The sequence below is a fragment of the Coloeus monedula genome (assembly GCF_965178545.1).
Source record: "Coloeus monedula genome assembly, chromosome: 16".
In the NCBI taxonomy this organism is placed as follows: Eukaryota; Metazoa; Chordata; class Aves; order Passeriformes; family Corvidae; genus Coloeus; species Coloeus monedula.
Window position 1 is genome coordinate 8,585,582 of NC_138796.1, and position 26,427 is coordinate 8,612,008.

The window sequence follows — 26,427 nt, forward strand, 5'->3', positions numbered from 1 at the left end:
CTCCCTGGGCTCCCCCCGGGCTTTACCGTGCTCCCTGCAAAGTGCTGCGGCTCAGCGTAACCCAAGACCCCCGACTCAGCACACGGATCCACCCGGGGCTGCAGACACGTCTCCTCTGTCCTCGAGCTGGGCTTTTCCAGTATTGTTTTTTTTTTTTCCCTTTCTTTTTATCTCGAATGGATTTCATCCCATTTGCCCAGAATTAAGCTCCTGCAGATTTTAATTTGCTGACATTTTTTTTCATCTGCTTGGTTGTGGATAGCAGGGATAATGCACGTGCTGTGCCGGGTCCTCCCCGCTCCCATCCCCTGCCCATATGGCTGATGTGTGTAGGCAAAGTGCACAGTTGTAGTTCTGCCCAAGGATGCTGAAATCCGGCTGCCAGAGGGGAAGATGAGCTGTCTCGGGTGAGTAACGAACGCACCTTTCCTGGGAGTGAGGAAAATGGGTTTAAACCAGGTTAATTCTGGAATGTGGCAGCCCCTGGCACTGCAAAACCAAGGTGTGCTGGAAGTTAATTAACTCTTAGCATCCGTATTGCCTCGGAGCTGCTCCGCTCACGGACTCCGCCAGGAGGGGGAGGCTCTATTTTGGGTTATTCCATCACCTGCGCCACCAGAGCGCGGGTCTGGCCCGGCGCACCGCGGGGTTTGTCCCCTCTGCTCCCCGTGCCGGGCGCCTGTGCCGGTGCTGGCTGTGCCCCGCAGGGGCTGGGGAGAGGATGGGTTATTTTGGGTCGGTCGGAGTCCCAGGGGGCCACATCCCTCGGTGCTGCTCTGATTTCTGAGCTGGTTTCAAACCAGGGCAGAGCCGCGGTTCCGGCGGCGCCAGCTCCGTACCCGGTGCTCTGCAGTGCTGCCGCCACCACCCCCAGTCCATCCCTGGGCTCCGGAGGCAGGAGTCACCCTCGGGGCCGAGCGGGACACGGGGGATCCTCCCCGGCGTCACCCAGGGCTGTGGCATTCGCTCACCCCCACGTCCCGGGCACCGTCTCCCTTTGCAGAGCGCGTTTTCCCGGTGGTGCCGTGCCAGGGATGCACCAGCCCCTGGCAGCACTGTTTAGGTTAAAAACATCTGTTTGCAGTAGAACTGGGGGGAAACACAGATCCCCTCCGACCCGCAGTGCTGGTGAATAACCACTGCCTCTGATGGTTACACAGCCGCTGTCCTGTTAACCTGGACTGGGTTGGGGGGATGTGTGTGGCATCCAGCCCTCACCCCAGCTGCATCCCGAGGGGATAACTCTGGCTCCGTTTAGACTGTGAGATGTTGTCTTGGGTCTCCTGTAAGTCGTGCTGTGCTTCAGTGCTGCGGGTAGGACAGTTTGGGGCAGTTTGTTCTTCACTGCTTTGGTTCCACTCCGTTTGCTCTGGGGGAAAAGCCAAGGGGTGCCGTGCTGGGCTGAGCTGAGCCCACTGCCATCGCAGCCAGCTCTGATCCCTGACACGGCTGAAATCGCTGCCTGTCAGGGGCTCCCTTATTGTGGGAGAAATTCCGTGCTAATAATGCTCCCAACACAATCTATTTGTCTCAGCTTGTTTTTCATGGCAATAAAACTGCTTGGCGTGTACCCATATTAAACTGCTCCAGCCATCTGTGACCGGCCCTGGATCAGAAATTTCATTTTAGCTATTAGGATTTATGTATTATGGATTGTGCTGCTTCCCTGCTTCTCAACCCCTTCCATGTACCCACTTCTCCAAGGCTGGGGGGAGCTTCCCAGCTCTTTTGGATGTGGATGGAGCATGAGAGACCCCCTGAGTCCCTGATGCTGACATGGACACTGTCCTCCTGTCCACTGTCCCGGCATTCCCACTGGAAAACCACCTGGATCACAGGATGGTAATGGAGGAAAAGCAGCTCTTGTTTGCTTCTGGTAAAAAAAAATCCCTAATCTGATGGCCCAGCATATGCTCAGCTGCCCAAAAAAAAAGGGAATTAGGGCAGCAGGGAACAAAACGTGTCACCAGTGAGACAATTGGGAGCGAGTTCCTTTTTTATTGGCGGAGTTCAAATAGGTCATGACCAAAATGCCTCAGTGCGAAATCTCCTGATAGGAGATTAAATTCCTTTGGCAAATCAAACCCCGGCTGGGATGCAGATGGGACCAGCCTGGCCTGCCTGCACCCTTCTGGAGTCACAACTTTTATTTTGGGAAGTGGTTACTTAGGATGAGTTTTCCAGTGTCTTAAAGAAAACAGGGAAAGCAGAGTGGAGCTGCAGGAAAAGCCTTTCTGGGGGTTTCTTTGAAGGTCTCCATGTCCCTGGAGCTGTGGGACTGCCCATCCCTGCACCTCGTGGTGCACAGCATGGTTTGGGCACAGGGACACTGGATTTGGGACAGCTGAGAGCACCCTGGAGTGCTGATGGGGAAGGGGACCCCCAGCCACACACGGGATGTGGATCTGCTCCGGGGGCAGTCTTTGATCAGTCGTTACTGGAGCTGGAACAGGGATGTGTCAGGAGAGGGTGACCCTCTCCAAAAGCTGCCAGGGGTTTTGGGCTGTCCCCCAGGGCAAGAGGGGTGGCTGGGGAAGGGGAGCGAGGGGCTCCCAGCCCCGGTGCACGGCCACTGCCTCCCAGCCTGTCAAGCACCTTCACTCCTGGTAACTGGTGACAATGGCCCCATCTGCAAAACATCTGCAGCCAGATGAGTGATTGGGGAGCCTCCCAGCACGGGCAGAACCGGAATGGAAATCACAGCTCCATGCTGCTGCCGGGCTGGAGCGAGTCCCACTCCTGAGCAAGGGTCTGGAGGCTTCCCATCCCCTGGAGCTGTGGGAGCTGCTGGGGCTGTGACCCTCTCCCACACACACGGCTAGATGAGGTTCAAGAATCTGGGGTTCATAAGAAGAATTCCTGTTCTGGGGGTAAAGCCTGCAAGAGTTTTCTCTCCCAGATTTTAGCATTTAGCCGGACCAGCAGAGCTTTTCGGGACTGGTAGCTGTTTCCACAGCACTGTTCAGACCTAATCCAAGTGTAGCTCAGTGTTTTAATCCACCCTGGGACGTGTTTTTCTGCACAACCGACAGACTCAAGGTCAGGTCTTTGCTGGTTGTTTTGGGGCTAAACCATACATTTCTCGTTTCTCCTTTCTTTGCTACTACTTGGAGATTGTGTGTGATGTTTGGCAGCTCTGGGAAGCTTCGTATCCTCTTCATCAAATGCCAGTGATGTGCTTAAAGATGGCGCTATTTAAATTAAAGAAGGGTTTTCTCTTTTATTCCTACTGAAAAGCGCTGCTCTGTTACCCTGGGGGTAAAGGATGCTCCGTGGGGGGGTTTGGGCCCATGGCTCTGTTCCTGGTCCTGATCCTGGTCCAGCCTGGCAGCTCCACCTCCGTGACCAAAACCTGCACCCCTGATGCCGTTTGCCTTTAAGGTTTCTCACCCCTTACTGCAGCACGTAATTTAAACACAAGCACTTTAGAAGTCAACTAATTAGCACCAGGAAGGCATCCCCCCGGAGTTCGGCGCCGAGCCGTGCCCTCCTTTCTGTTACCAGATCGTTCCAGCTGGATATTACAGCGCCTGCAGTTTTTAGGGGAAGAGGGAGGGTTGGTGGCTGCGAGCCGGGGCAGAGCTGGGCAGGGAGGGCAGAACTGGCGCTGAAGCCCGGCAGACGCGAGCGGAGGCTCTCGGCCGATGGTGAAGCTCCACCTGGGACTGGCAGCGTGGCGGAGGCCGGGCCGAGGGGCTGAGCCCAGGTGGAGGTGCCGGCGCTCGGGCGCATCTGGCCGCGGTCCCCGGGCACGGCGGGGGTGCCACACGCCGGGGCGGCACCGGCTGGCGCGCTTGGGTTGTTGGAGCGGCCGCGTCGTGGGCGTGAGCCGAGCCTGAGGCTCAGCTGCATGAGGATCTGAAGCATCTCCCTTTTGTTCCCGCCGCACCCTGACAAATGGGAAAGGACCGGAGTTTCTCTCGGCATTTTCGGTACGTGTCCCTGCTCCGCTGCCCCGAGGGTGCCCGCCCGTGGGGGTGCTGGGAGAGCCTCGTGCCCCACCGGCGTCCCTGAGATGGCTCTGCTGCCTCTGGGGGCTGTGGGGACCCTGCTCTGTCCCCGGGACAGCCCTGCCACTGCCCAGCCTCGCCGCTGCCCCGTGCCCACCGCAGCACCGGCTGCTGGGGGAGTCGAGCGAAGCTCGGATGGGGAGCTGGGGTGGGGACTGGTGGGAAGAGCCCGTCTGGGTCTGCTTTGTCTCCAGGACTGTAGGCCAGCCCGGGGGAGACGAGGATGTGGGGCTGGGGTTGCAATGGAGCTAGGCCCGGTGACCCCTCACTCCCCTGGCTGAGCAAACTTGTGGCAGCTTCACCTGTCCCGGCCAGGCTGGAGCCACCCCTGCTGCCCTCCCAAGGGGACACATCCTGTCCCCGTGAGCCCCAGCACCCGGCATCCCGGGGTGGGACTGTCCGGGGGAGCTCGGTTCCCCTCGTAGGACATGTGCATGTGGGACAGGGGGCTTTCCAGAACACTGGCTGGGAAAGGGGAGAGGCAGCTCCCAGCGAGGGTGGACTGCAGGAATGGGACCGTCTGCCCAGAGGTGGGTGGCCAATGACCCTCCTGGGAGCTGTGAAATGGGAGTGTGACACAGGCTGAGATGTGCGGAACACGCCAAAGGGAGCCCCGAGCAGGAGCTGATGGCAGGGGAAGGGCACAGAGGCACTCTGCCACCATCCTGGCCAGGCTGCTTTGGGGATGGGATGAAGGTAAACCAGCCTGGAAAATGCCCTGAATTTACATCCATGTGTTTGAGCAGACTGAGTTCTCCTGATTGAGTGCAGGAGCTACTGCAGAGGAGGGCCGGTGCCCTGGGGATCAGTGGCACTGGGCATGGGAGTGGGCACAGGGCTCAGGGATGGGGGTGCCTTTCCCATCCCCTCTCCAACAGGAAACGGAGCTAGTGCTGACCTGGAGCACCTGAGGAGGAGGAGGAAGAGGAAGGTGAAGGCACGAGGTCAGCACTGTAGACTCTGTCCCTGCTTCCAGGCTGACCTCCACAAATGGGGTGGGCACATCCATGCAGTGGGATTTGCTGGGAGAGGTAAACCCCAGCTGGGTGCTGCTCCTTGGTGCTATGCCAATGGACAAAGCCAGGTTTATCCTGTGGGATGGCAGGACACTGCAGAAATAGCCACGGAAACTGTTCTGCCTGCTTTAGTGGGATTGCTTGTAGCAGTCAGTCAGATCTCTCCTTGCTGAGGCACCGCTGTGCTGCCAGCACTGAGCCAGCCCCGGAGCAGCACCTGTGCCGGGCCCATGCCGGGTCTGGAGCTGAGCTCCTCAGCCCAGTGGTGAAGCAGAGGCTGGTGCAAAGTGGGACAGCTCTGCTGGAATGAGCAGGGCTGATTTAATTTGGCCAGTTAAATGGGATTGTGCTCATTTTGCCTGTGAGGAACCTGGACTTCTCCCTGGTGGGTGCCCAGCTCGGGGCAGAGGCGTGGGGGACCCACATCCTCCCCTGCCCCAGGGCTGTGGCTGCCCTGTCCCATAGGACAAACTATTTATTAGCACTATTTCACTCTTTTCTAGTTGCTGCTTAATCACAAACCGCCTGTGAATTGCACCAATGTATTACTTATTTTAAATTGTCACCAAATGCTCTGCGTGATCATCTGCCAGCCTCGGGTGGCTTGTGGTCTGTCTTCTCCGGCACCGGCGCTTGATTTGAGTTCTGCCTTTGGCTGTGGGAAACAGAGGTGTGCTGGTCCCAGTAGATTTGGCATTTGAAGCCTCTCCTTCCTTCTCCTCAGTCTCCACCCAGGCTTTTGTGTTCCCTTGGTGAAGCTGCCCGAGGGAGCCCTGTGGGATCCCCTGCCAGCCCCAGCTGCGTCCCACTGATGCCGCCCCTCGGGGCAGCTTCCTCTGGGTTCTCTGGCACCAGTTTGGCCCAGTTCCTGCTCCGGTGGGACACGTGGTCCCCAGGCGGCTGGGGGTGTGCTCACACCGCGGCGAGGCTGTGATAACCCCGGGCCCGTGTTCACACACCCCGCGAGGTGCCGGGTGCTAACGAAGCCGCGCTACCGAACCTCACGAGATGGTTTTGTCTAACGAGCGGCTGCAGCTGCAGGAGTTGCTATAGAAACACTCGGAGATACCAGCTCCACCAAAAGCCCCGGAATGTGCGAGCGGAGGGTAGGGGAAGGTGAGCAGGTGTCGGGGTCTGCCTGCTGTGATGGCAGAAGGAAAAGGAAAAGATAAAGTGTCTCCCGGGGTTATGGGGCTCACCCCGGCTCAGGTGGGAGCGGTGCCTCCCCCCTCCCTCCTGGGATCCTGCTGTGCACTCCCCGTGCATCCCCTGAGGGTCCCGGAGGTCCTTGCAGGGGCACAAAGGCAACTTAGCTGCTCCTAGCAGGCAGAGGGGAGGTGACCCGAAACAGCGAGTTCCCAGAGGTGTCCCTTTGCCTGCGGCATCACCGTGCCTGTCCCTGCAGCACCATCATCTCCCAAGGGGCAAGAGGGTGCTGCCTGGCTGTGAAGGGAGCTGGAATGTGGGAATATTCAAGGCTGGAGCCCAGGAGAGCAGAGTCTGGGGCAGGAGATGGGGAGCAACGTTTTGGGGGTCCCAGAATGTGCTGGGGAAGAAGTGGGTCTGGAGGAGGGGTCCGACAACATCGCTCCAACGGAGCTCTGCATGGGATGGGAGAAGAGATGCAGCTGGTGTCCCCGGTGTCCCCGGTGTCCCCAGCATCCCCGGTGTCGCCAGCACCCTCGGTGTCCCCAGCCCTGGCATTCGCAGCTCTGGGAGGACTGAGGCCAAGCACACACAAAGAGTTCTGATCTTTCCCTCCCAGGGATGCCCGGAGCTCTGTGCCGCAGCTGCATTGGCCCTGCTCCTCACTCTCCTCCCTTGCCTCCTTTCCCCAGGATTTTCATCCCCAAGAAGCACCGGCAGCGCTTTGACGAGGTGGTGTCGCAGAGCCTCATCAGCAAACTCTGCCGCTCCAAGAGCGAGCACAGCAACCGCCTGCGCCGCAGCCGCAGCGAGGACCACCAGGAGCGGCTGCTGGTGTCCACCCGCGCCAGCTCCGTGCCCCGCAGCCACGAGGAGCTCAGCAAGAGCCTGCGGAAAACCACCTCGCTGGTCACCAGCAATGTGGCCTCGGGGGCTGCCCGCAGGTAACACCTCTCCTGGGGTCCGGGGCTCATGGCAGCAGCCTCTGGTTTGTGTGGATGGCGGGATGCGGGAGGGATGCCAGGGAAAGGGAGGGGCATTCTCTGTGAAACTCCCCTGGGATCAGGATGAACAAAGACCTCTCCCCCTGGAAGACTGGGCAGGTTTGTGCCCCTTGTCCCAGCTCTGGGGCACCCTATGTGTCCCCTCAGCACTGCAGGGCTGGCTGGGATGAGCCGTGTCAGGAGCTGAGGTAGCACTTGCAGGCTGAGGGGATGTCTGCTCCGTGTCGGGTGGGATGTAGGCTGCGCCAGCAGGATTCAGGGTACCCAGCTGTGCCAGCAGGATTCAGGATGCCTGGTTGGGCCAGCAGGATTCAGGACACCTGGGCACAGAGCACGCTGAAAGGAGGTTGGAGCCAGGTGGGGGTTGGTCTCTTTTCCCAGGTAACGAGTGACAGGATGAGAGGAAACGGCTCAAGTTGCACCAGGGGAGGTTTAGCTTGGATATTAGGGAAAATTCCTTCACAGAGAGGGTTGTCAAGCATTGTCACAGGCTGCCCAGGGAAGTGGTGGAATCCCCATCCCTGAAAGTGTTGAGAAAACAGTGAATGTTGCACTTGAGGACGTGGGTCAGTGGTGAACAGGGGGGTGCTGCTGGGCTGACAGTTGGATTTCATAATCTTAAAGTTCTTTTCCAACCGTAATGATTCCCTGGTTCTCTGAGCCTGCGTCTGGTCCTGCCCTGCCCCAGCAGGTGTCTGGGTGCGAGGCTGTGGGAGGAAAGACGGACAATCCCTGGAGCACAGGGATTAACCCACTTCCCGTGCCCAGATGGCCAGACCGCAGCAGCCCCGGAGCGCACGGAGCTCTGCCGTGCTGCCTGCGGATCCTGCTCTGAGCCAGCCAACAAGAGAGCAGGATCTGGGGAATCCAGGTTGTTCGGCTCTAGCCCACCTTCCTGCCAGGATAATCTTCCGTGTGACTTGTCCGAAGTCCATTCTCAGCACAGTCTCCCTCCCTGCCAGTACAGGACCTTGCTGGTTGGAAATTCTATCAGTAATGCTGCCTTCCCCCAGCTCCAATCAGCCTCCCAGCAGGAGGATTTCCTAATGTTCCTTCCAAAATTTCATAGAGGAATTTAATTCCTCTCTCATCAGCCTACGAGACCTTTGCTTCCTGAACCATATTGTCTCTCTAATGTGTAATAAAGAATCACAGACTGGTCTGGGTTGGAAGAGCCCTTAAAGATCATCCAATTCCAGCTCCCTGCCATGGAGGGTTGGAACTAGATGAATTTTAACTTTTATATATATATATATATATATATATTCTTTAAATATATACATTTATCTCCTATTCCACTTTAAAACCACATTTGAATGACACTTTGGTATCAAAGGGGACTTGTGGGGACATTGGGCGCATTGGGGACTTGAGCATTCAGGAGAACTTGGGCTAACAGGGCTGTGGAGGAGCTGGGGAAGGAAACAAGGGCCAAACCTTGGACTCTGATGACCTGTTTGCCTTTTTCACCCACAGAACAGTGCGAGTCTATAAAGGCAACAGGAGCTTTGGCTTCACGCTCCGTGGCCATGCGCCGGTGTGGATCGAGTCTGTCCTGCCAGGTAAGAGCACGAGATTCGGGGGTAACTTACTGATTTCTGGTCTGAACATGAAACATAAAGTGCTGTTTGCTAAAAAAGACCAAAAGGACCTTTTCCAAGGCTCAGTGATGGAGGTTTTCCCATGGAATAATGAGCATCTTTGGTGCAATTTAGATTGGCTTTATCCACTCCTTGCTTTGAAAAGTGGAAAGTGTGTTCAGTGACCGTCCTGAAATGACACCAGTGTTCCCAGTGCAGGCTGGGTGCTGGACCCAGCTGGGTGAACAGTCCCAGCCCACCCAGATAACCAGGTGCAGCAGGTGCCCTGCCTGGGGTGTCTCTGGACCCCCCTTCCAGCCAGAGGTGCTGCAGCTGAAGCCCCTTTGTCCATGTGCCTTTAGGGAGCCCGGCGGAGAAGGCTGCTCTCAAAGCTGGAGACAGGATCCTGTTCCTCAATGGCCTGGACATGAGGTAGGAGCTGTGCCCACGTGTGCCCAGGGGCAGGGGCCAAGCACATGCTGTGGTCACTCTTGGGCAAGAGAAACGGGAGCTGCTGGCCCTGGTCCCCGTGTGCTGCCATACACGAGGGGTTTGCCCTTTGGGGACAGCTCCTTTAGTGCTCCTGTACAAAATCTGGCTCTAAGGGGAGCATTTTCTCCATCCCTCTTCTCTGAATTCTCTGTGCAGGACAGTTTATGTAACCTGGGTTCTGACTGCAGCCCACCCCCAGACCTCAATTTCAGCCACTCTGAATTAATCTGTATGTGTTAAACATCTGAGGTTCTGCTTCTGAAAGCAGCAGAGCCCCATCCAGCCCATGAATCACTCCCACAATGGGATCATAAGCTTAAAGCCACGTGGGAATCCCATTTGCACCCAAAGTCGATTCTTCTGTGTATTGTTTGTGCACCAAAGCAATGGGACCAGAGGGACTTGTGCCCCTTGCCAGTGCAGAGCAGCAGCCCCTGTATCCTCGGCTTGGTCTTTCTGCATAAAAACCAAGAGCAAAGGTTTAGAGGAGGCTACAGGACAAGAGAGACTGATGAATATTTAAAGGTTAAACTGATGCTGCTTCTGTCAGGCCTCAGGTTCTCACGTTTCAGCTGATCCAGCGAACTGTTGGCTGATGCAGCACAGCCAGAAAAGAGAGACCAGGTTGAGGATTGTCCTCTGAGCCGTGTTTTTGGCAGGCATTGTCCCAGCCTGGCCCATACCCTTCTCCAAGGGCATCCCAAGATTTTTTCACCTACAAAATTACACTTTATATTCACCTTGCATTTTCTTTTTGTGCAGAATTAGGACAGGCGAGGACAGACCTGCAGCGCTGTGTCATTTCAAGGAAAAATCATTTTCTGGGTCTGGGTGTAGCTTAACTCTGTCTTCCTGTGCCATGACACTACTCAGGGTGTCCACAGGCATTCCCACAGTTATTCCATGGTGCAAGCAGAGCAGAGAGCCCACTCATGGGGCATGACCCAGGCTCTCCCTGGGGAGGCTCCTCCCTGTGCAGCATAGGGAAAACCAAGCAAAGATGGAGAGAATCCAGGGAATCACAGCAGGGCCCAAACCCCGCTGGCTCTGAGCAGCATGAGGAAGCTTTTCCAAGACAAATGAAGGCAGCTGCCAGCTCTGCGTCCTCACTGCTCTCCTAGAGCTGGGGCAGCTCTGACCGGGCTCTCCTGTGCCCGCAGGAACTGCTCCCATGACAAGGTGGTGTCGATGCTGCAGGGCAGCGGGGCCATGCCCACCTTGGTGGTGGAAGAGGGCATCGTCAACTTCTCCAATGGTAAGAGTGCAGGGAAGAGGGTCTGGAGAGCAGAAACCCCACGCCAGCTCCCGGATTCCCTGTGTAGGAGGGAATTGCTGAGCACCTCCATAGGCTGAGCAGGTTTAAGGTGCTGCCTGGGGGGATGCTCCTCTCCCCGGGGCACGTGGCCCCTTGCTTTGTGGGATCAGGCTGGATCTCAGGCTTGGCTGCTCTCCAGGAGGGCTCATCCTGCTGTGTGATTGTCCTTGGTGTCCCTTGCCAATGTCCTTGCTATGCAGTGTGTGCTGTGTCCTTGTCTGCAGTAATCCAACCCCGTGCATCCATGGTGGCTGCGCAAATCCCGCAGCTCTGGGGGGCTGTGCTGTGCAGGATTGTTATCCTGCTGCGGGAATCAATAATTGATGGTGCTGCTGGGGAGGAGAGCTGAGGGAGCTGAGGGTCTCTGGGGCACTGGGGGGTACCAGCACCCCTTCTGTGGGGGGCAGGACCCCCAGGCACAGCGCAGTCCCTGATGCGCTTCCCAAGCTCTGTGGAGGCTGGAGGGTCCCTGTGTTGTTGGGGTGCTGCTCCATTATGCACAGACCTGGGAATTAGGGACTGGCTCTTCCCCCTGGAGCAGCACTGGACTCCCCTCAGTCCCACGTTAGAAGCTTTGGGAAGCCAACTCGCTTGCAGGTGCACTAAAACCAACCCCAGCAGCCCACTGCTCCACAGAGCCACAGCAGCCTGGAATGGTTCGGATTGCAAGGGACCTTAAAGATGATCTCATTTCACCCCTCTGCCTTGGGCAGGGACACCTTCCTCTAGACCAGGTTGTTCCAAACCCCATCCAACCTGACCTACTTCAAAGTACACAGCCAGTGGCACTCAGACTGCTCCACTGCCCTCAAAAGAAACCGAGGAAAGATGGAATATTTTTTTTGCAGACTCTGACTCTGCTGAGTCCCCGAGCAGCTCCTCAGCCCTCACCTCCCTGCAGTGGGTTGCAGAGATTCTCCCCTCTAGCATCAAGATCCAAGGAAGGACGTTCACGCAGCAGCTGGAGCACCTGCTGACCCCGCCCGAGCGTTTCACCGTCTGCAAGGCGCTGGAGGGCTTCTTCCAACATCGGTAACTCGGTGCCAGCTCCGCTCCTCCCGCTGGGGCCTGGCCTGCAGTGGTGCCAGGGCCAGTGTCAGGCAGAGGCAGGGAGGCTGTCACACGGAGCTCTGCTCTCCCTGTGCTCTCCAGGTTCCCCAGCCAGGTGTTCCCTGTGCACGAGCTCATCTCAGTCCAGGTGTCCTGCCTGGGGACACAGCAGATCCTTTAGTTTTTGGTTCCTTTAGGTTAATTTCATCACCTCTTATCCCTTGGTCCCCCAGTTCAGGCTCTTTTGCTGCCTGGCTGTCCCTGGCAGATGCAGATCCTGTTCCACCTCTTTCAGGAAATCTCTCCACGATCCATCCTTGTCTCCTCATGCTTCCCAGAATCTTGGCTGCAGCATTCCTTGGTCACAGCAGGGGAATGGTTGTGGCTGGCAGAGCCCTCATCCTGCCATGGAGCACATCCCCCCTGTCCTGTGCAGGGATCCAAACAGATTCCCTGGCACACTCCAGATTTCATTGGTGACCTTGTTTCCTGCCCTTGCTTGGTCTTCCAGCAGTGTTTTATCAGAGGCTGTCACAGAATCATGGAATGATTTGGGTTAGAAGGGGCCTTAAAGAACATCTTGTTCCACTCCCTGCCATGGGCAGGGACACCTTCCACTATCCCAGGGTGCTCCAAGCCCCATCTGATCTGGCCTTGGACACTGCCAGGGATCCAGGGGCAGCCACAGCTTCTCTGGGCACCCTGTGCCAGGGCAGAATTTCATCCTGTTGCAGGCTGTTCTCTCCTCATGGGCTGGGGTGCTCAGCCCTGCTATTCCCACCTCTGCACACCAAAATCAGGAGCCTTTGGCCCCAGGAGTTGCCAGCCCAGCCACCCTCACCGGTGCATTTCTCCCTCAGCCTGTTTACCTGCAGCTGGCTGAAAATCAGGCCTTTCCAGGGCTTCTCTCTGCTTCCTGGTGCTCCCCCACCCCTCTTACTCACAGAATCATGGAATCCTTTAGGTTGGAAAAGCCCTCTGAGACCATGGAGTCCAACCATTCCCCCAGCACTGCTGAGGCCACCACTGACCGTGTCCCCAAGTGCCACGTCCACGTGGTTGTTAACCCCTGCGCCTCTGCAGTGAAGCAAAGCCGAGGCTGGGAAGCAGCAGAGCCCTGGGAAGCGGTGAGGAGGGGCTGTGCTGTAGGGATGCGCTCACTGCCCAGGCCTCTCCTCCTGTTTTGCAGGAACATTGACACTCTCATTGTGGATGTGTACCCGGTGCTGGACACACCGGCCAAGCAAGTCCTCTGGCAGTTTATCTACCAGCTGCTGACCTACGAGGAGCAGGAGCACTGCCAACAAAAGATTGACAGGTTTCTGGGGTACAAGGCCTTGGCAGGTGAGAGGAAAGTCCCCGCGCTCCAGGACGGACACATCGTGTCCTGATGGGTGCTGGGAGCTCAGTCCATTGTGCTGGTGTAGTTTTGGAATGAAACTGCATTGAGAGGAGAGATGGTACCTGAGAGGGTGACTCTGGGAGCAAAGACTTTTGCAAGCTGCTCAGGTCATTAGAGGTGAGGAAGTCCAGGAAGGGAACAGCTGGTGGAAGGGCATTTAAGCATTCAGACCAGAGAGGTAAAATAAGGGTGACACAGCGTCCCTTGGGATGTCACAGAAACATTCATGGCTGGAAGAGATGGGGAGTGTGGTGCTGCTCTCCCAAAAAGGCACAAAGGCAGTTGGTGATCCCCCTTCTCCCTGGTCCCCCTGTCCCCTCACTATCACCCTCACCTGATTCTGTGGCAGCATAAAGCCAGCAGTGGATTGGGGAGAGCAAATTTGGAGTGAAATTCCCTAATCTGTGTGTTTGGGCTCTTAATTGCTTCCAAATTTTGCTATTCTCAGCTATTCACATTGATGTGGTAATTTTAGACTCAGCAAAGGTAAAAGAAGTGTTGCTTGAAGAGAGGCTTTTGGAGGAACACGGTGATTTTAGCAGAAAACAGAAGCAGCTCTAAGTCCTGGCACAAATCCTTCCTGCTGTGCATGGAATCCTGTGCTTCATGAGCACTGGATCTGCTCACTGGATTTGCACTCAGTCACCTCTGCTTTGTGTGTGCAGAATCACGGCTCAGCCATCAGCTGTGGATTCCCAAGAATTTATGCCCTACAATTAGTGTATAACCTAAGAAGTTTGCAGCTGCATTCCAGGAATGCAGAGCAGGGGTCCCCAGCCAGGGGAGGAGGGAAGCACGGGAGCAAATCTCCCTGTCCCAGGCTGTTGTTCCCAGCTCCAGGCTGTCCCTGGCTCCTCTCAGTTTCTCAGGTGAACAGGGCAGTCTTGGAGCATGAGCAGTTCTGGTTGTTCTGGTCCATTCTGTGTGTCTGTGCCTGGAAGAACCATGACCAGAGATCTCTGGGTTTGGGCTGGTCCTTCCGCTGGGCTTCCAAACTCAGGTGATCTCCCATGTCCCAGTGCTGATCTGTCAGGGACCTCAGAGATGGATTCTCCAGTGCCTTCATCCTGCTGTGAGCCTGAGCCTCTCTGAGCTGCCACACTGAGCTGCACATGGACAATGCATGGACCATGTGGTCCTTCCAGGCAGTATTCCAGGGCTGGCCCCACTTCCTTCTTTTCCCTTGAGGGCAGGAAGGGTTTACTGGGACCAGCCCAGCTCAGGGCTGGAGTTTCATGTGGGCCATGAGCTGGTGGATGCCAATCCTGCTGGAAAAATCGATTGGATGTCCCATCTCTGTGCATCCACCCCTGCCCTGTGCTGGCAGGAGCACCTGGAACCTGCTCAGCTCCCTGGGGATGGAGCAAGCGGCTACCTGGGAATGGCAGCTGCTGTGAGTCCAATGCATCTGGGGGGCCCTGGGGAGCCCTGGGGGTACCTGTGCCAGGGTGAGGAGGGATGGGGAGCTGTGGGGTCCAGCTGTGCCTCACAGGAGCTGTTTCCTGCTGCAGCTGAGGCAGAGGCCGAGGATCGGTACCGCAGTTCCGTCCGAGGGGCCTCCCTGTGCCGGGGCAGCCTCCGGACCCCCCGCCCCGAGGAGGGGGCAGCAGGTGGGTGATTGGGGTCTGGGGGCGAGGGAGCTGGACCTGGGGGTTGTGCCTGCAGTGTCCTGCTCTGCCCCAAGCCAAATTCCCGACTTACTCCTAAGCATGAATGATGGGAAAAGATGAAGGCAAAGGCGGAGGTCAGAGTAGAGCCAGCACTGAGGCATCAGCTGGAAATCCATGTTTTCAGAAACAGAATCACAGAATCATTCAGGTTGGAAAAGCCCTCCAAGATCATTGAGTCCAACCTGTGACCGATCCCCACCTTGTCACCAGCCCAGAGCAGTGAGTGCCACTTCCAGTCGTTCCTTGGACACCTCCAGGGACAGTGATTCCACAATGAAAGAACCAATTCAATAAGAGGCCACTTGATCTAAGGCTGAATGTTGTTTCCAATCCCTTCCATTACTCAGATGTGAACTGGTCCTGCTGGTCTGGGCCTCCCTTCTGGGGGGCAAAATTGATGGCTTCCCTCTGAACATTGTCAGACTCCATCAAATTCACTGGGAAAACCGCATTTGTGAAATCCATGTGAGGAGGGAGATCATGATTCAGGGCCACTTTGAGACTCTTGATGAGCTCCATTCGTGGCACAAGCCCTCCCTCCCTTCAGGGGACCTGGCACCCTGCCTGCTCCCATTGCTCCTGGCTGACAGTGAAGAGCCCTTGACCTGTGCTCCTCACCACGACCTCCCCATGACCTTGCTAAGGACCTCCTGGGCATGTGGTGTTCCTCAGCTGTCAGGGGGATCTGAGACAGTTCTCAGGGGAAGATCCTCTAGCCTGGCTCTGAGGAGCTTTTCTGGTGGGGATTAGCGCATGGAGAGCAGCCGACAGCTGTGTGTGCTGGAGGGGAGCCGTGTCTGGGCAGATGTTGGCCAGCTGTGGGGAGCAGCCCCGTCCTCATCTGCCCTGAGGGAAGAGCGGAGCAGCCTGGAACTGTCGTGCTGACCTTAAACCCACCTTGCACTGCTCCCTCGGGACCCCCAGAGCTGGGAGCTGGGGCAGGGAGGTCACTCCAGGTCCCGGGAAGAGCCAGGGGGCCCTTGGTGGGTCAGGGCTGTCGGGAGCTGGGGGCACAGGCAGAGGAGTCACTGGTTTGTCTCTTCCTCCCGCAGGCAGTGACACTGTGGAGGTCCCCGTTCGCCTGATCCCTGGAGAGAGACAGGCTGGTGATGGCACATCCCTTCCGGAGACACCCAACCCCAAAATGGTGTGACTGGGCGGGGGACACCTCTGGCAGGGCTTTGCCCACGTGTGTGGGGTGTTGTGTCCGCAAAGGGTCAGCAGTTTGGTTCCTTTCTGTGAACACAGGGCAGCAGGAAAAAGGGAATGCGGAAGGATGTGGGTGAATACCTGCAGCTGGCTGAGTGTCCTTGTCTGGAGCCCCTCTCCGAGGTCACCTCCCTGGGCAATTAGTCACCTTTAATGAGGCTGATGTCTGCCAGTGTCTTCCTGTGGCCTCATCAGTGAAAGGCTCTTGGGGGGGCTCAGACAAGGCAGAGTAGCCTCGGCTGGGGTGAAGCCCCCCTTTAAAGAGTGAGAGACAGGGACTGGTGGGTCAGAGAATCCCAGAATGGTTTGGGTTGGAAGGACCTTAAAGCCCAACCAGTCCCACCCCTGCCATGGGCAGGGACACCTTCCACTATCCCAGGTTGCTTCAACTTTCCAGCCTGGCCTGGGACACTTCCAGGGATCCAGGGGCAGCCACAGCTTCTCTGGGCAGCCTGGTCTGTGGGGACTGTCCTGTCCCCAGGACATAGCAGGTGTCTGGGGGTTCACAAGCCCTGTCTCGATCCGGGCATGGCTGCAGCTCTCCATCCTTTCCCAGATGTCGGCTGTCTATGCAGAGCTGGAGAACCGCCTGATCGGCAGCTTTGCTGGCAAGATGGGAAATGCTGCCCTGCACAGGACATCACCCCCAGCCCCAGAGCTGCCACACGCTGCAGGTACCTCCTGGGGGGACCCCAGGTGACGGTGGGTGGTGCTGGCCAGGCAGGCGGAGGAGAAGACAACGTCCTCTTGGTGCCATTTTATAAGGAAGCAGTGACATTGCCACGTGTGAGCGCAGTGCTGGCTCTGCAGAGCTTCAGCTGCAGGAGGGCAGTGGAGTGTGTGGGATGGTGAATCCCATGGGATCACAGTGTGCTGCTGTGCAGTGCAGGCACTGCCCAGGGAGCTCTCCTCTCCCTTTCTTCTCCACTCCTCTCCTCGGGCTTGTTGCCTCCCGTGGCTGGGGGCTGCAGAACCCCCGTGCAGGACCCCCATGCAGGACCCCTTGGCTCTGTCTCACAGGTGGCCGTAAGCCAGGGCCAGGGCTGGCGTGGCCGAGCGAGCCACTGGCATCCCAGCAGTGCTACTACCGCCTGCACAGCAGCGTGGCCTCCCCGTGCAGCACCGAGTCCAACCCCTACGTCAGCCTGGACAGCAGCCCGGCCCCGTCGCCCAAGCACCGCGAGTACTCGCCCCTGGCGCGACGGAAGAAGCTCTTCACCTTCTCCAGGCCCCCGCGCAGCCGCGACACCGATCGGTTCCTGGATGCCCTCAGCGAGCAGCTGGGACACCGGGTCACCATCGTGGATGATTTCCTCACCCCTGAGAATGACTACGAGGAGGTGAGCATGGCATGGGGCACTCAGAATACCATCTTTGGCATTTTTGGTGCCCTGGGCATGGAGCCGCCGTCGTGCAGCCTCAGGGGACACATCCTGGGGCTCTGCAGGTGGCAGGGAGGGGTGGTGTGGACGGAGGGTGGTAGGTGGAGGGCGAGGTGCCACCTTCAGCCTCTGCTCTGTCCCCACCCAGATGAGTTTCCAGGATGACCAGGGCAGCTACGTCACCAACGATGTCAGCAGCAGCGAGTACATCAGCAGCAGTGACGAGGGCAGCTCCCTGACCTACTCCACGCTCTCAGACCACATCCCCCCTCCTCCGCTCAGCCCCCCACCCCCGCCGCCCCCCCTGCAGTTCCACGACCCCCAGACCGGCCCCACCAAGGCAGAGGCCACAAAGGGCAGTGCGGTGCCGGCCCCCAAGTCCCTGGTCAGCCACCTGCACCCCATCCCGCCCCCGCCGCCGCCGCCCCCGCCGCCCCCGGTGCCCTGCGCTCCCCCCCTGCACCGGGGGCTGCTGCACCGCAGGAGCGAGTCCAACCACATGAGCGTCAAGAGGCTGCGCTGGGAGCAGGTGGAGAACTCGGAGGGGACCATCTGGGGGCAGGTATGGCCCGGGAGCAGGGAGTGGGGTGAGGGATGGGGGTCCCAACCGTGCCCTGGGGAGCAGTGACCTGTGCCAAGGCTCTGGAGGGCTTTGTTTCATCCTTGCAGTTGTTTGGACCAAACTGCTGGGGTGGGGAGAGGCCCTGGAAAGCCTCTGAGTTGCTGGTTTCAGCTACAGCATCCTGGGGAGCACTTCCCTGCCCTGACGCAGCCAAGAGCTGCCTCCAGATGTGTTGTGCAGCTGTGGGGGGTTTTATCAGTGGGAAAGGATGAGGATGGTTGGAGCAGAGTGATGGGAGAGCCCCAGGCAGGGCAGGACACTGGAGAGGACAGCAGAGCTGAGGGGTGAGACAAGACGTGACAATCTTTGCCATCGTGGACATGAAGTGGTGCAGAACTCTGGAGATGGATTCAGGCCCTTCCTGGGGTTTAACTCGCAGCCTCTGTCTCTCCCGATGTTCAGGACATGCCATATTCCCTGTGACCTGAGCAGCCAGAGGGGAGCTGTGGGATCATCTTCCAGTCCCGCAGGCACTTGAAATCTTGTAGGTCCCTCTCCCCAGCCCTCCAGGAAGGAAGATACTTCTTCACAGTGATTTTTCTGTGTGCAGAAAAATTCCTGAAGCTCCTGGAATTCCCATTTTATCCTTCAGTAAAGGAATCATGTCCGAGGAGCAAGTGAAGACAGAGATGCTCTGTAGGATTTCAGCTGTGTCAGGAGCTGAGTGAATCTGCAGGGCAGTGGCCGAGCCCCCAGTCACAGGACGGTGCCACCAGCCTGTCCTGGTTTCTTCTGGGGACACGGAGCTTAGTGTGGGGGACAGGGAGTGTGCCAGCACAGGTGGGCACTGTCGGACTGTCCCTGTGCCAGCACAGCTCCTGACTCCTCCTCCCCCACAGCTCGGGGAAGACTCAGATTATGACAAGCTGAGTGATATGGTCAAATACCTCGACCTGGAGCTGCACTTCGGGACTCAGAAGCCCACGAGTAAGTACTGAGCCCCAAAATAGGTCCTGGTACCAGCAGAGAGCGGTACCGGCTGGGAGGAACTGGGAGGAACTGGGGCGTGATGGGCAGCAAGGCAGTGCCTGTCTGTGACATCACCTGTGGCATGAATTTGCACATCCTCAGGATTTTGTGGCTGGTGGCACAGTGGATCATTAAGGTGGAGATGATATCACTATCTCCCTTAAATTATCTCTGTTGCCATGGTCTGTTTTCTCTCCACATTTCATTGGGCACTGAAACCCGGCTGGAGGCTTTCACCAATTGCAGCTCCAGTGTTTGAGAACTCTGGAAATGCTGAAAAAGCCAGGAAAACATTCCTGTGTCCAAAGAAATCATCACAAGCAAGCAGCACTTTGCATATAAATAATCAGTGGATGTCCCCCAAGAGCTGTGATGGGGTCTGGAGCTCTGTGCCTGTGCAGCCCCCATCACTCTTGAACTGGGGTCTCCCACAGACCCACTGGGATCTCCACCCACCAGAGTTTTTGGGTGCCACAAACCCAGGGTGGGGTCCAGGCTGGGGTGTGGAGTGGTGGTGATCATGGCGGGAGGCATTCCAGTAAAAAAGTGGGATGTCTGAGCTCTCCTGCCAGGGCCACAATGCCCAGTTGGCAGTGGGATGAAATGGGACTCATCTCAGGGGACACTGTTTTTAGGATGTTTCTGAGCAGTCAGGGATTTTCTGTGTGTTTCACCTCTCGTTTTACCTTTTTCAGCTCCAGCTGAGTCCTCCATTGGGGAGATCTTTGAATTGCAGAATTCAAGGATTCCTGGAGCCATTGCTGTGTGCAAAGCATCCGTTCTCCTCTCTTTCATTCATGGTTTCATTGTTTGCAGGACAGTTTTCTTCCCACTGGAGCCGCCTGAGCCTGTCCTTACCCATGATTAAATCTTTCAGTTTCTCTTCCAGAGCCAACTCTCATGCCTGAAAACTTTAAAAAGAAAGACGTGGTTGAAATTTTGTCCCACAAAAAGGCCTACAACACATGTGAGTAAAGTTCATGGTGAAGGTACCCCCAAAAGGGGCCCACAGGTGGGATGTAGAGAACTGGAAAGGTAAAGGGAAGGAACACAAGCTCAATCCCATAGGCGTGAGCTCATGAGCACAGCTCAGCTGGGATGGGCTTTTCCTGCAGCCTGGAGCTCCCTCAGACTGGGTTCAGCCCCAGGCAGGGGGAAAGAGGGAACTTTCTGGGAAAGGTTGGAGATGGGATGTGCCTCATTGTCCTGGGGAGGGGCAGAGCCCGTAGGGCCCCGTGGGGTGAAGTGGGGCAGTGGAGGGGCAGTGCTGCTTCTCCAGGATGTGCTTCTGGTAGGAAGGAGGGTGGGAGGGCTTGGTGGGACCCTGCCAGGGATCCCTCCCTGGCTGTGGGGGATGAGGGAGTGGGGCTGGTTCCCAGGGCGGCCCAGCCTGGTGTGTGGGTGAGGTGCACGCAGTGCTCTGGGGGGCTGCAGGACCAGATCCACTCATGGGGTTCTCATGCAGCCTCTGCAGGGTCCCAGAGAGTGGAAAGCCCTTCCTCTGCAGGGCTGTGCTCCCATGCAGGAGTCTCACTCCGTGGGGAGGTTGATGTCCTGGTCCTGCTGGGCAGTGTATCCCCGGCACTGCCACACCCCCGAGGTCCCCTCCTTTCCCCCTGGGTGACAGTGACATGCCTCCCTCCCCGCAGCCATCCTGATTGCCCACCTGAAGCTGTCGCACATCGAGCTGCGCCAGATCCTGATGACGATGGAGACGGATCGCCTGGAGCCGTCCCACATCAAGCAGCTCCTGCTCTATGCCCCGGATGGGGAGGAGGTGCAGCGCTTCCAGAGCTACAAGGAGAACCCCGGCAAGCTGAGCGAGCCCGACCAGTTCGTGCTGCAGGTGCCGGGCAGGGCCGTGCTCTGCAAGTGGGGCTGCGTGTGCCGTGTCCCCTTGTCCCCTGCCAGCAGGATACTCACGCCTGGGGGGGGGTGGGAGGAGCTGGTGGCACTGGGACTGTGGGGCTGGTGCTTGGTTGATGCCTGAGGGGTCTGGCAGCTCCCAGTGGCTGCTTTAGAACTGCAGAGCCACCACCACGTTTGCTCCTTGGTGACTGTGACTTTGCCCAACTCTGATTTACTTTCTACTGACAAAGTCACCTGTGGATGTTGGTGTGGAAGTCCCCATCCTGTTGCAGCAAACCAGCCCAGCCACTCCATGTGCCACCTGTACGTCCTGCTTCCATGTCCAGGGCAACAAGCCAGGAAGAGCCCTGTGTAGGAGGGAGTGTGGCTGATGGGATGGTGATCCTGCCCTCCTTTTGCCCCAGATGCTGTCGGTACCCGAGTACAAGATCCGCCTGCGCAGTCTGCACTTCAAGACCACCCTGCAGGAGAAGACCGAGGAGATCAAAGCCAGCTATGAGTGCATTTGCAAGGCCTCCCTAGAGCTGAAAAGCAGCAAGAAGCTGGCAAAGATCCTGGAGGTCAGAGCGGTCCCTCCTTCTTGTAACAGTCACCAATGGCCCTCAGCATTCCACAGGAGCACCCACGGGTGTGTCCCACATTTGGGCAGCATTCCAGGCTGGTCCCTGTGCATCCCATACTGCCTGTCCCCCTGAGGAGGGGTTTTTGGGATCCTGGCATGGGCTGTGCCCGGCAGAGAGAACAAATTCCACTGCAATTCCTCCATGACCCTCCTGAGCTGAGCTGTCCCAAATTGTTGTTAATTCATTTGGTTTTGCTTTAAAAAAAGGCAGGTGGGATAAATGAGGTCACCGTGTGCTCAAAGGCATTTCCAGATGAGTGATAAAACTCCTTAGTAGCTCCTGGCCAGTGACCCCCACGACAACTCCTTGGGGGCGATATTTGCCTGCACATTAATGGGTGGTTAACAGAAATTCAGAGTCTCAGGAGCTGGGAGGTAGGAGGATACAGGTGCAGGAGGTCACCAGCCCCTCACTCCCCTGGTTTCCTCTTTGCAGTTTGTGCTGGCCATGGGAAACTACCTGAACAACGGGCAGCCCAAGACCAGCAAAACAACGGGCTTTAAAATCAACTTCCTCACCGAGGTAGGGAGAGCCAGGCTTGTTCTGTGCAGAGGACACTGAGACTGGGAGCTCCTTGTGTCCAGCAAAGCTGTCCTCCTAAGAGACCCCGGGGTGCCAGCGAGGGGACTGTGGAGGGGCTGAATTGATCCATAGCGGGGGGGACTACAGAGAGACCCTGCTGTGGGTCTGGTGCTTCAGTGTGCTGGGGAATCCTGCCAGGGAAGGCTGGCCAGGGCCCAGGTGTGGGTGGGAGAAGGTTCTCATCCCACAGGGGCTGCAGTGGGACTCCTGAGGGGTGGGGACAGGGGGACAGCCCTGCCCTGCAGGAGGGGCATCTCCACACCGCTAATCTGGGCACGCATGGTGTGTAAACATTAAATGTCCAGTTTAACCATTAACCACGGGAGCGTGGGGCTGAGCCGGGAGTGACTGACCCAAAGTGTGTGTGAGCCCCACTCCCTCTGCGGGGGCATCCTCACTTGTTCTGCTTGGCTGCAGCTGAACACGACCAAGACTGTCGATGGGAAATCCACCTTCCTGCACATTCTTGCCAAATCCCTCAGCCAACACTTCCCAGAGCTCCTGGGCTTTGCCAAGGATCTTCCGACAGTGCCGCTCGCTGCCAAAGGTAAAGGATCAGAAGGCGCTGCAAGCCCCTTGTGTCCTTGCACTGCCTCTGGGTTTGGTTTGAGTCTGGGGTCAGCCGGGAGCTGCATAGCCTTGGCAGGAGCAGGATGGGAGCCAGAACAAGTGAGGAATGGTCCTGAGCGTTAGGAAGGGATGAGCTCAGTGAGAGGGAGGTGCCACCCATCCCACGCTGCCACACTTGGCAGTGCCTAGACAAGGCTCTGTCCCCTCCCCTGGTATTCCCTTCTGACTTGAAGCCATGATTCCCAAGTTCAGAGGCATCTTGGAAGTGCAAAGGAGGCACAGGAATGGAAGCTCCAGGAAGTCTGCCCCAGCCTCCATCCAGGTGTGCAGGTGCCAGTACTGTGCTGCCACTGTCGCCTGTGGGGCAGAGGGTGCAGCAGCTCGGGGAGGGGTCACAGTTGAGTCACAGCTGTGTCACGTTGAATAAGGACCCTACAGCTCCATTTTCTGCAATAAAAACCAGTCACACACATGCTGGAGTTGTTCTCCATCCACTGCTGGTGGTGTCACAAGAGGCTGGTCAGGTGTGACGCAGGACCAGGCAGTGCCTGTCCCTGTGCTGGCACTGCTGGGGCACCTCCAAGTCCTGGGGGCAGCTCTGGGCCCCTGACAACAAGGAGGGCACCGAGGGGCTGGAGCAGGTCCAGGGAAGGGAACAGGGCTGGGGAAGGGGCTGGAGCACCAGGAGCTGCTGAGGGAGCTGGGAAAGGGGCTCAGCCTGGGGCAAAGGAGGCTCAGGGGGGACCTTGTGGCTCTGCACAACTCCCTGACAGGAGGGGGCAGCTGGGGGGTTCGGGCTCTGCTCCCAGGGGACAGGGACAGGAGCAGAGGGAACGGCCTCAGGATGTGCCAGGGGAGGTTCAGGTTGGATATTGGGGAAATTCCTCCTGGAAAGGGCTGCCCAGCCCTGGCACAGCTGCCCAGGGCAGGGGTGGAGTCCCCATCCCTGCAGGGATTTAAAAGCTGTGTGGATGTGGTACTTGAGGACAGTGCTTGGATTAGTGGTGGCTTTGGCAGTGCTGGGGAAACAGTTGGACTGCATGACCTTAGAGGGCTTTTCCAACCTAAATGATTCCATGATTCTGTGATTTTAAATGTTGCATTGAATCTCTACAAAGCACGAGCTGCACACCATCACTGCTGTTTGTGAGCAATTCCCTTGGGAATTAGTGCTACAGTGGATAAATAAAGGAATAAATTCAGGCCTGGAGCTGTAAATTTCCACTTGAGGAAGGTCTGGACCTGGACCTTTCCCAGCTGGAATTTGTATCTGGCCTAACTCTTAAACAACCCTTCTGTCACTGGAGGCTCCCAGCTGCCCAAACTCCTCCCATTGTGTCCCCCCTCATCCTGATGTCCCTCCTGTCCCCTCCCAGGCACCTGTGTGTCCATCACCATGAGTCCTGTGTGCTCCTTGTCCTCACATGTTCCAGGCTCCTTTGACACTCTTGGCATCTCTAGGTGTGAGCACCAAGAGCTCCTGGTAACCTGCTGGTCCTGGCAGGATGGTCTGGTTGTGCACCCTGCCTGGACAGCAGGACATTGGTGCAGATCTGTGCAGACAGACAGACTGACCCCCTGACCCATGGCCACACTCCTGCCTCTCTCTGTGCCATGGGAACAAACCCAGACCTCCATCTCCCAGCCTTGCTGACCCCGCTCTTCTCCTGCAGTGAACCAGAGGACACTGACAGCCGACCTGAAGGACCTGCACACCACGGTGAGTGACATCCAGAAGGCCTGTCACACCATGCCAGCCACCGCCGAGGACAGGTTTGCGATTGTCATGACCGTATCCTTCTGTGAAAGGGGCAAATCCCCCCAGCACTTACTGCCCTCGAGTAAATCCATGTCAGTGCCTTTGTGGCTCCCTGAAAAGCCAGGGCTGTGTCTGGCACTGTCTCAGCACTGCTGGGAAACCCCCCCTGCTCTCAGCCAGGATGGGAAGCAGATTTGGTGGTGCCCCCCAGCCCAGCTGCCTCTGTGTGGCACAGCCCCAGTGCCACAGGCCAGGGAATGTGCTGGGACATCTGTTCTTGAGACCTGTGCTGTCAGGGACAGCTGAGCCTGCCAGCACCTACACACGTGCCTGTGCAGCAGCTCCCTGCTGCCAGCTGGGCTGGAACCCAGCCATTTGATAAGAGATTGATAAGGGATTCTGATCCCTACCAGACCCATGGAGCAGCTCTTTGTCCTTAAGCCAATTCCCGCAGTCCTTCCTGGAGAGTGCCCAGCCTGCCATGCGCTCCCTGGATGACCTGCAGCACAAGGCCATGGAGGAGTTCAGCAAGGTGTTGTCCTTCTTTGGGGAAGACTCAAAAATGACAACTTCTGAAGCCTTCTTTGGCATTTTTGCAGAATTCATGAGCAAGTTTGAGGTGAGTTGAACCCTTCAAAGCCAGCCAGGGATCTCCTGTGAGGTGTCAGTGAGGTGTTTTATTTGTGTGGGAGCGGGATGGAGCAGCTGTGCCTGAGTAAGAGGCAATTTTTCTAATGCTGGTAAGGTGCAATTTTTCTAACATACGAATTGGCCACCCAGGACGGGACACTGAGGGAGGCCTCAAGCACAAGCCCCAGGGGAGAGTAATGCAGTTGTTCATAGAATCCTGGAATGGTTTGGGTTGGAAAGGATCTTAAAGATGATCCCATATTCCACCCCCTGCCATGGCAGGGACACCTTCCACTATCCCAGGGTGCTCCAAGCCCTGTCCAGCCTGGCCTTGGACACTTTCAGGGATGGGACAGCCACAGCTTCTCTGGGCACTCTGTGGCCAGGACCCTGAACTTTCTCTTGCCACAGCAGCCCCACACTCAGTGCTGCCCTTTCTGTCCCACAGCGGGCTCTCAGTGATGTGCAGGTGGGCGAGAGCCAGCGCAGCCCCAGGATGACCTCCCCCCTCGCCTGGTGACGGCCTGCGGCCACCTGAGGTGCAACAATTCATTGCCAACAAAGTGCAATTTGCTCCTGTCCAGTCTGGTTGTAAATACGCTGCTGCCACCTGCTACCACCCAGCAGAGTCACGGACAGAGGGGTCGGGGCAGGTGGACACTAAGAAGGCACCCCAGGTGACAGAGGATGGCGTGAGGGTGACATGAAGATAAACCTGGTCCTGACAGAGCTTCCTTAGCACCCTCCATTTCCAGCAGATCACTGAGCCAAGGGTTTTGCACCCATCTGGTAAAACCCCACTGTCCCACGTTTCCCAAGCACCTGTAACAGGCACCGGCACCCACTGGAGACCTTCCCCACACCCCCAGGGCCACTGCCTGAGTGTGGGGGGCTCTGCCCAGCCAGCCTTGGGGCCGGGGTGAGAGCCCAGCCACAGAGTCCCAGGCAAGCCAGAGCAGGTCAGCTGGGAAGGGAGCACGGGGGGATGAGCAGGAAGGCGGCCACCAGCGCCTCTGGCACCCTGAGGAGCTGAGTCCCCTTCTGTCCCTCTCCAAGCCCTTCCACCCTGGGGCAGAGCACATGGGGCTGGAGCCACACCTGACCAGACTGTAACACTGGAGCAGAGATCACTGGAGGTGGCCCGGAAGCTTCAATCTCCCTCCATTGCCAGTCAATAGGACCTTGCAGAACCCTTCTGCATGTCCACGTGGTCCCAAGGACGGATCCGGTCTGACCTACCCAGCTCACGGGTCCTTCCTGGCCATCAGCTTTGCTTAAAGCTGTGCCAGAGGCTGACGGATCTTGAAACTCTCCCAAGAGTATAACACCATCAGCACGAGGTTATTGGAACTCGCCAGCAGACAGAAGCCCTGAGCATTGTGATGCCTCCTTGGAAAGCACAGAACCCCTGAGAGCCTAAAAATGAGCAGGAGTCCTCTTGCAGCCCCGAGTGCTGCTCTGAGGCACAGCAGAGACAGTGGGAAATGCATCCCCTGCCCTGCTCCAGTCGGGAATCCTGAGAGTCCC

At 57.5% G+C, this 26,427-nt stretch overlaps 1 protein-coding gene across 1 annotated transcript in view; it reads left to right on the top strand.

The window, feature by feature from the left end:
* The window catches only part of GRID2IP (Grid2 interacting protein), a gene marked incomplete at its 3' end in the record, with an annotated part of 34,930 nt that extends 9,510 nt beyond the window's left edge, over positions 1 to 25,420 (top strand). The window contains exons 4-23 of the mRNA XM_082291895.1: positions 6,865 to 7,116; positions 8,653 to 8,738; positions 9,119 to 9,188; positions 10,409 to 10,503; positions 11,412 to 11,595; positions 12,803 to 12,957; positions 14,527 to 14,625; positions 15,738 to 15,832; positions 16,451 to 16,568; positions 16,915 to 17,234; positions 17,425 to 17,838; positions 18,738 to 18,825; positions 19,745 to 19,834; positions 20,517 to 20,713; positions 21,141 to 21,296; positions 21,795 to 21,881; positions 22,359 to 22,488; positions 24,185 to 24,303; positions 24,725 to 24,889; positions 25,349 to 25,420. Of these exons, the coding sequence (XP_082148021.1) occupies positions 6,865 to 7,116; positions 8,653 to 8,738; positions 9,119 to 9,188; positions 10,409 to 10,503; positions 11,412 to 11,595; positions 12,803 to 12,957; positions 14,527 to 14,625; positions 15,738 to 15,832; positions 16,451 to 16,568; positions 16,915 to 17,234; positions 17,425 to 17,838; positions 18,738 to 18,825; positions 19,745 to 19,834; positions 20,517 to 20,713; positions 21,141 to 21,296; positions 21,795 to 21,881; positions 22,359 to 22,488; positions 24,185 to 24,303; positions 24,725 to 24,889; positions 25,349 to 25,420 (2,992 nt within the window). The remainder of the gene's footprint in view (positions 1 to 6,864; positions 7,117 to 8,652; positions 8,739 to 9,118; positions 9,189 to 10,408; positions 10,504 to 11,411; positions 11,596 to 12,802; positions 12,958 to 14,526; positions 14,626 to 15,737; positions 15,833 to 16,450; positions 16,569 to 16,914; positions 17,235 to 17,424; positions 17,839 to 18,737; positions 18,826 to 19,744; positions 19,835 to 20,516; positions 20,714 to 21,140; positions 21,297 to 21,794; positions 21,882 to 22,358; positions 22,489 to 24,184; positions 24,304 to 24,724; positions 24,890 to 25,348) is intronic.
* Positions 25,421 to 26,427: the final 1,007 nt, after the last annotated feature.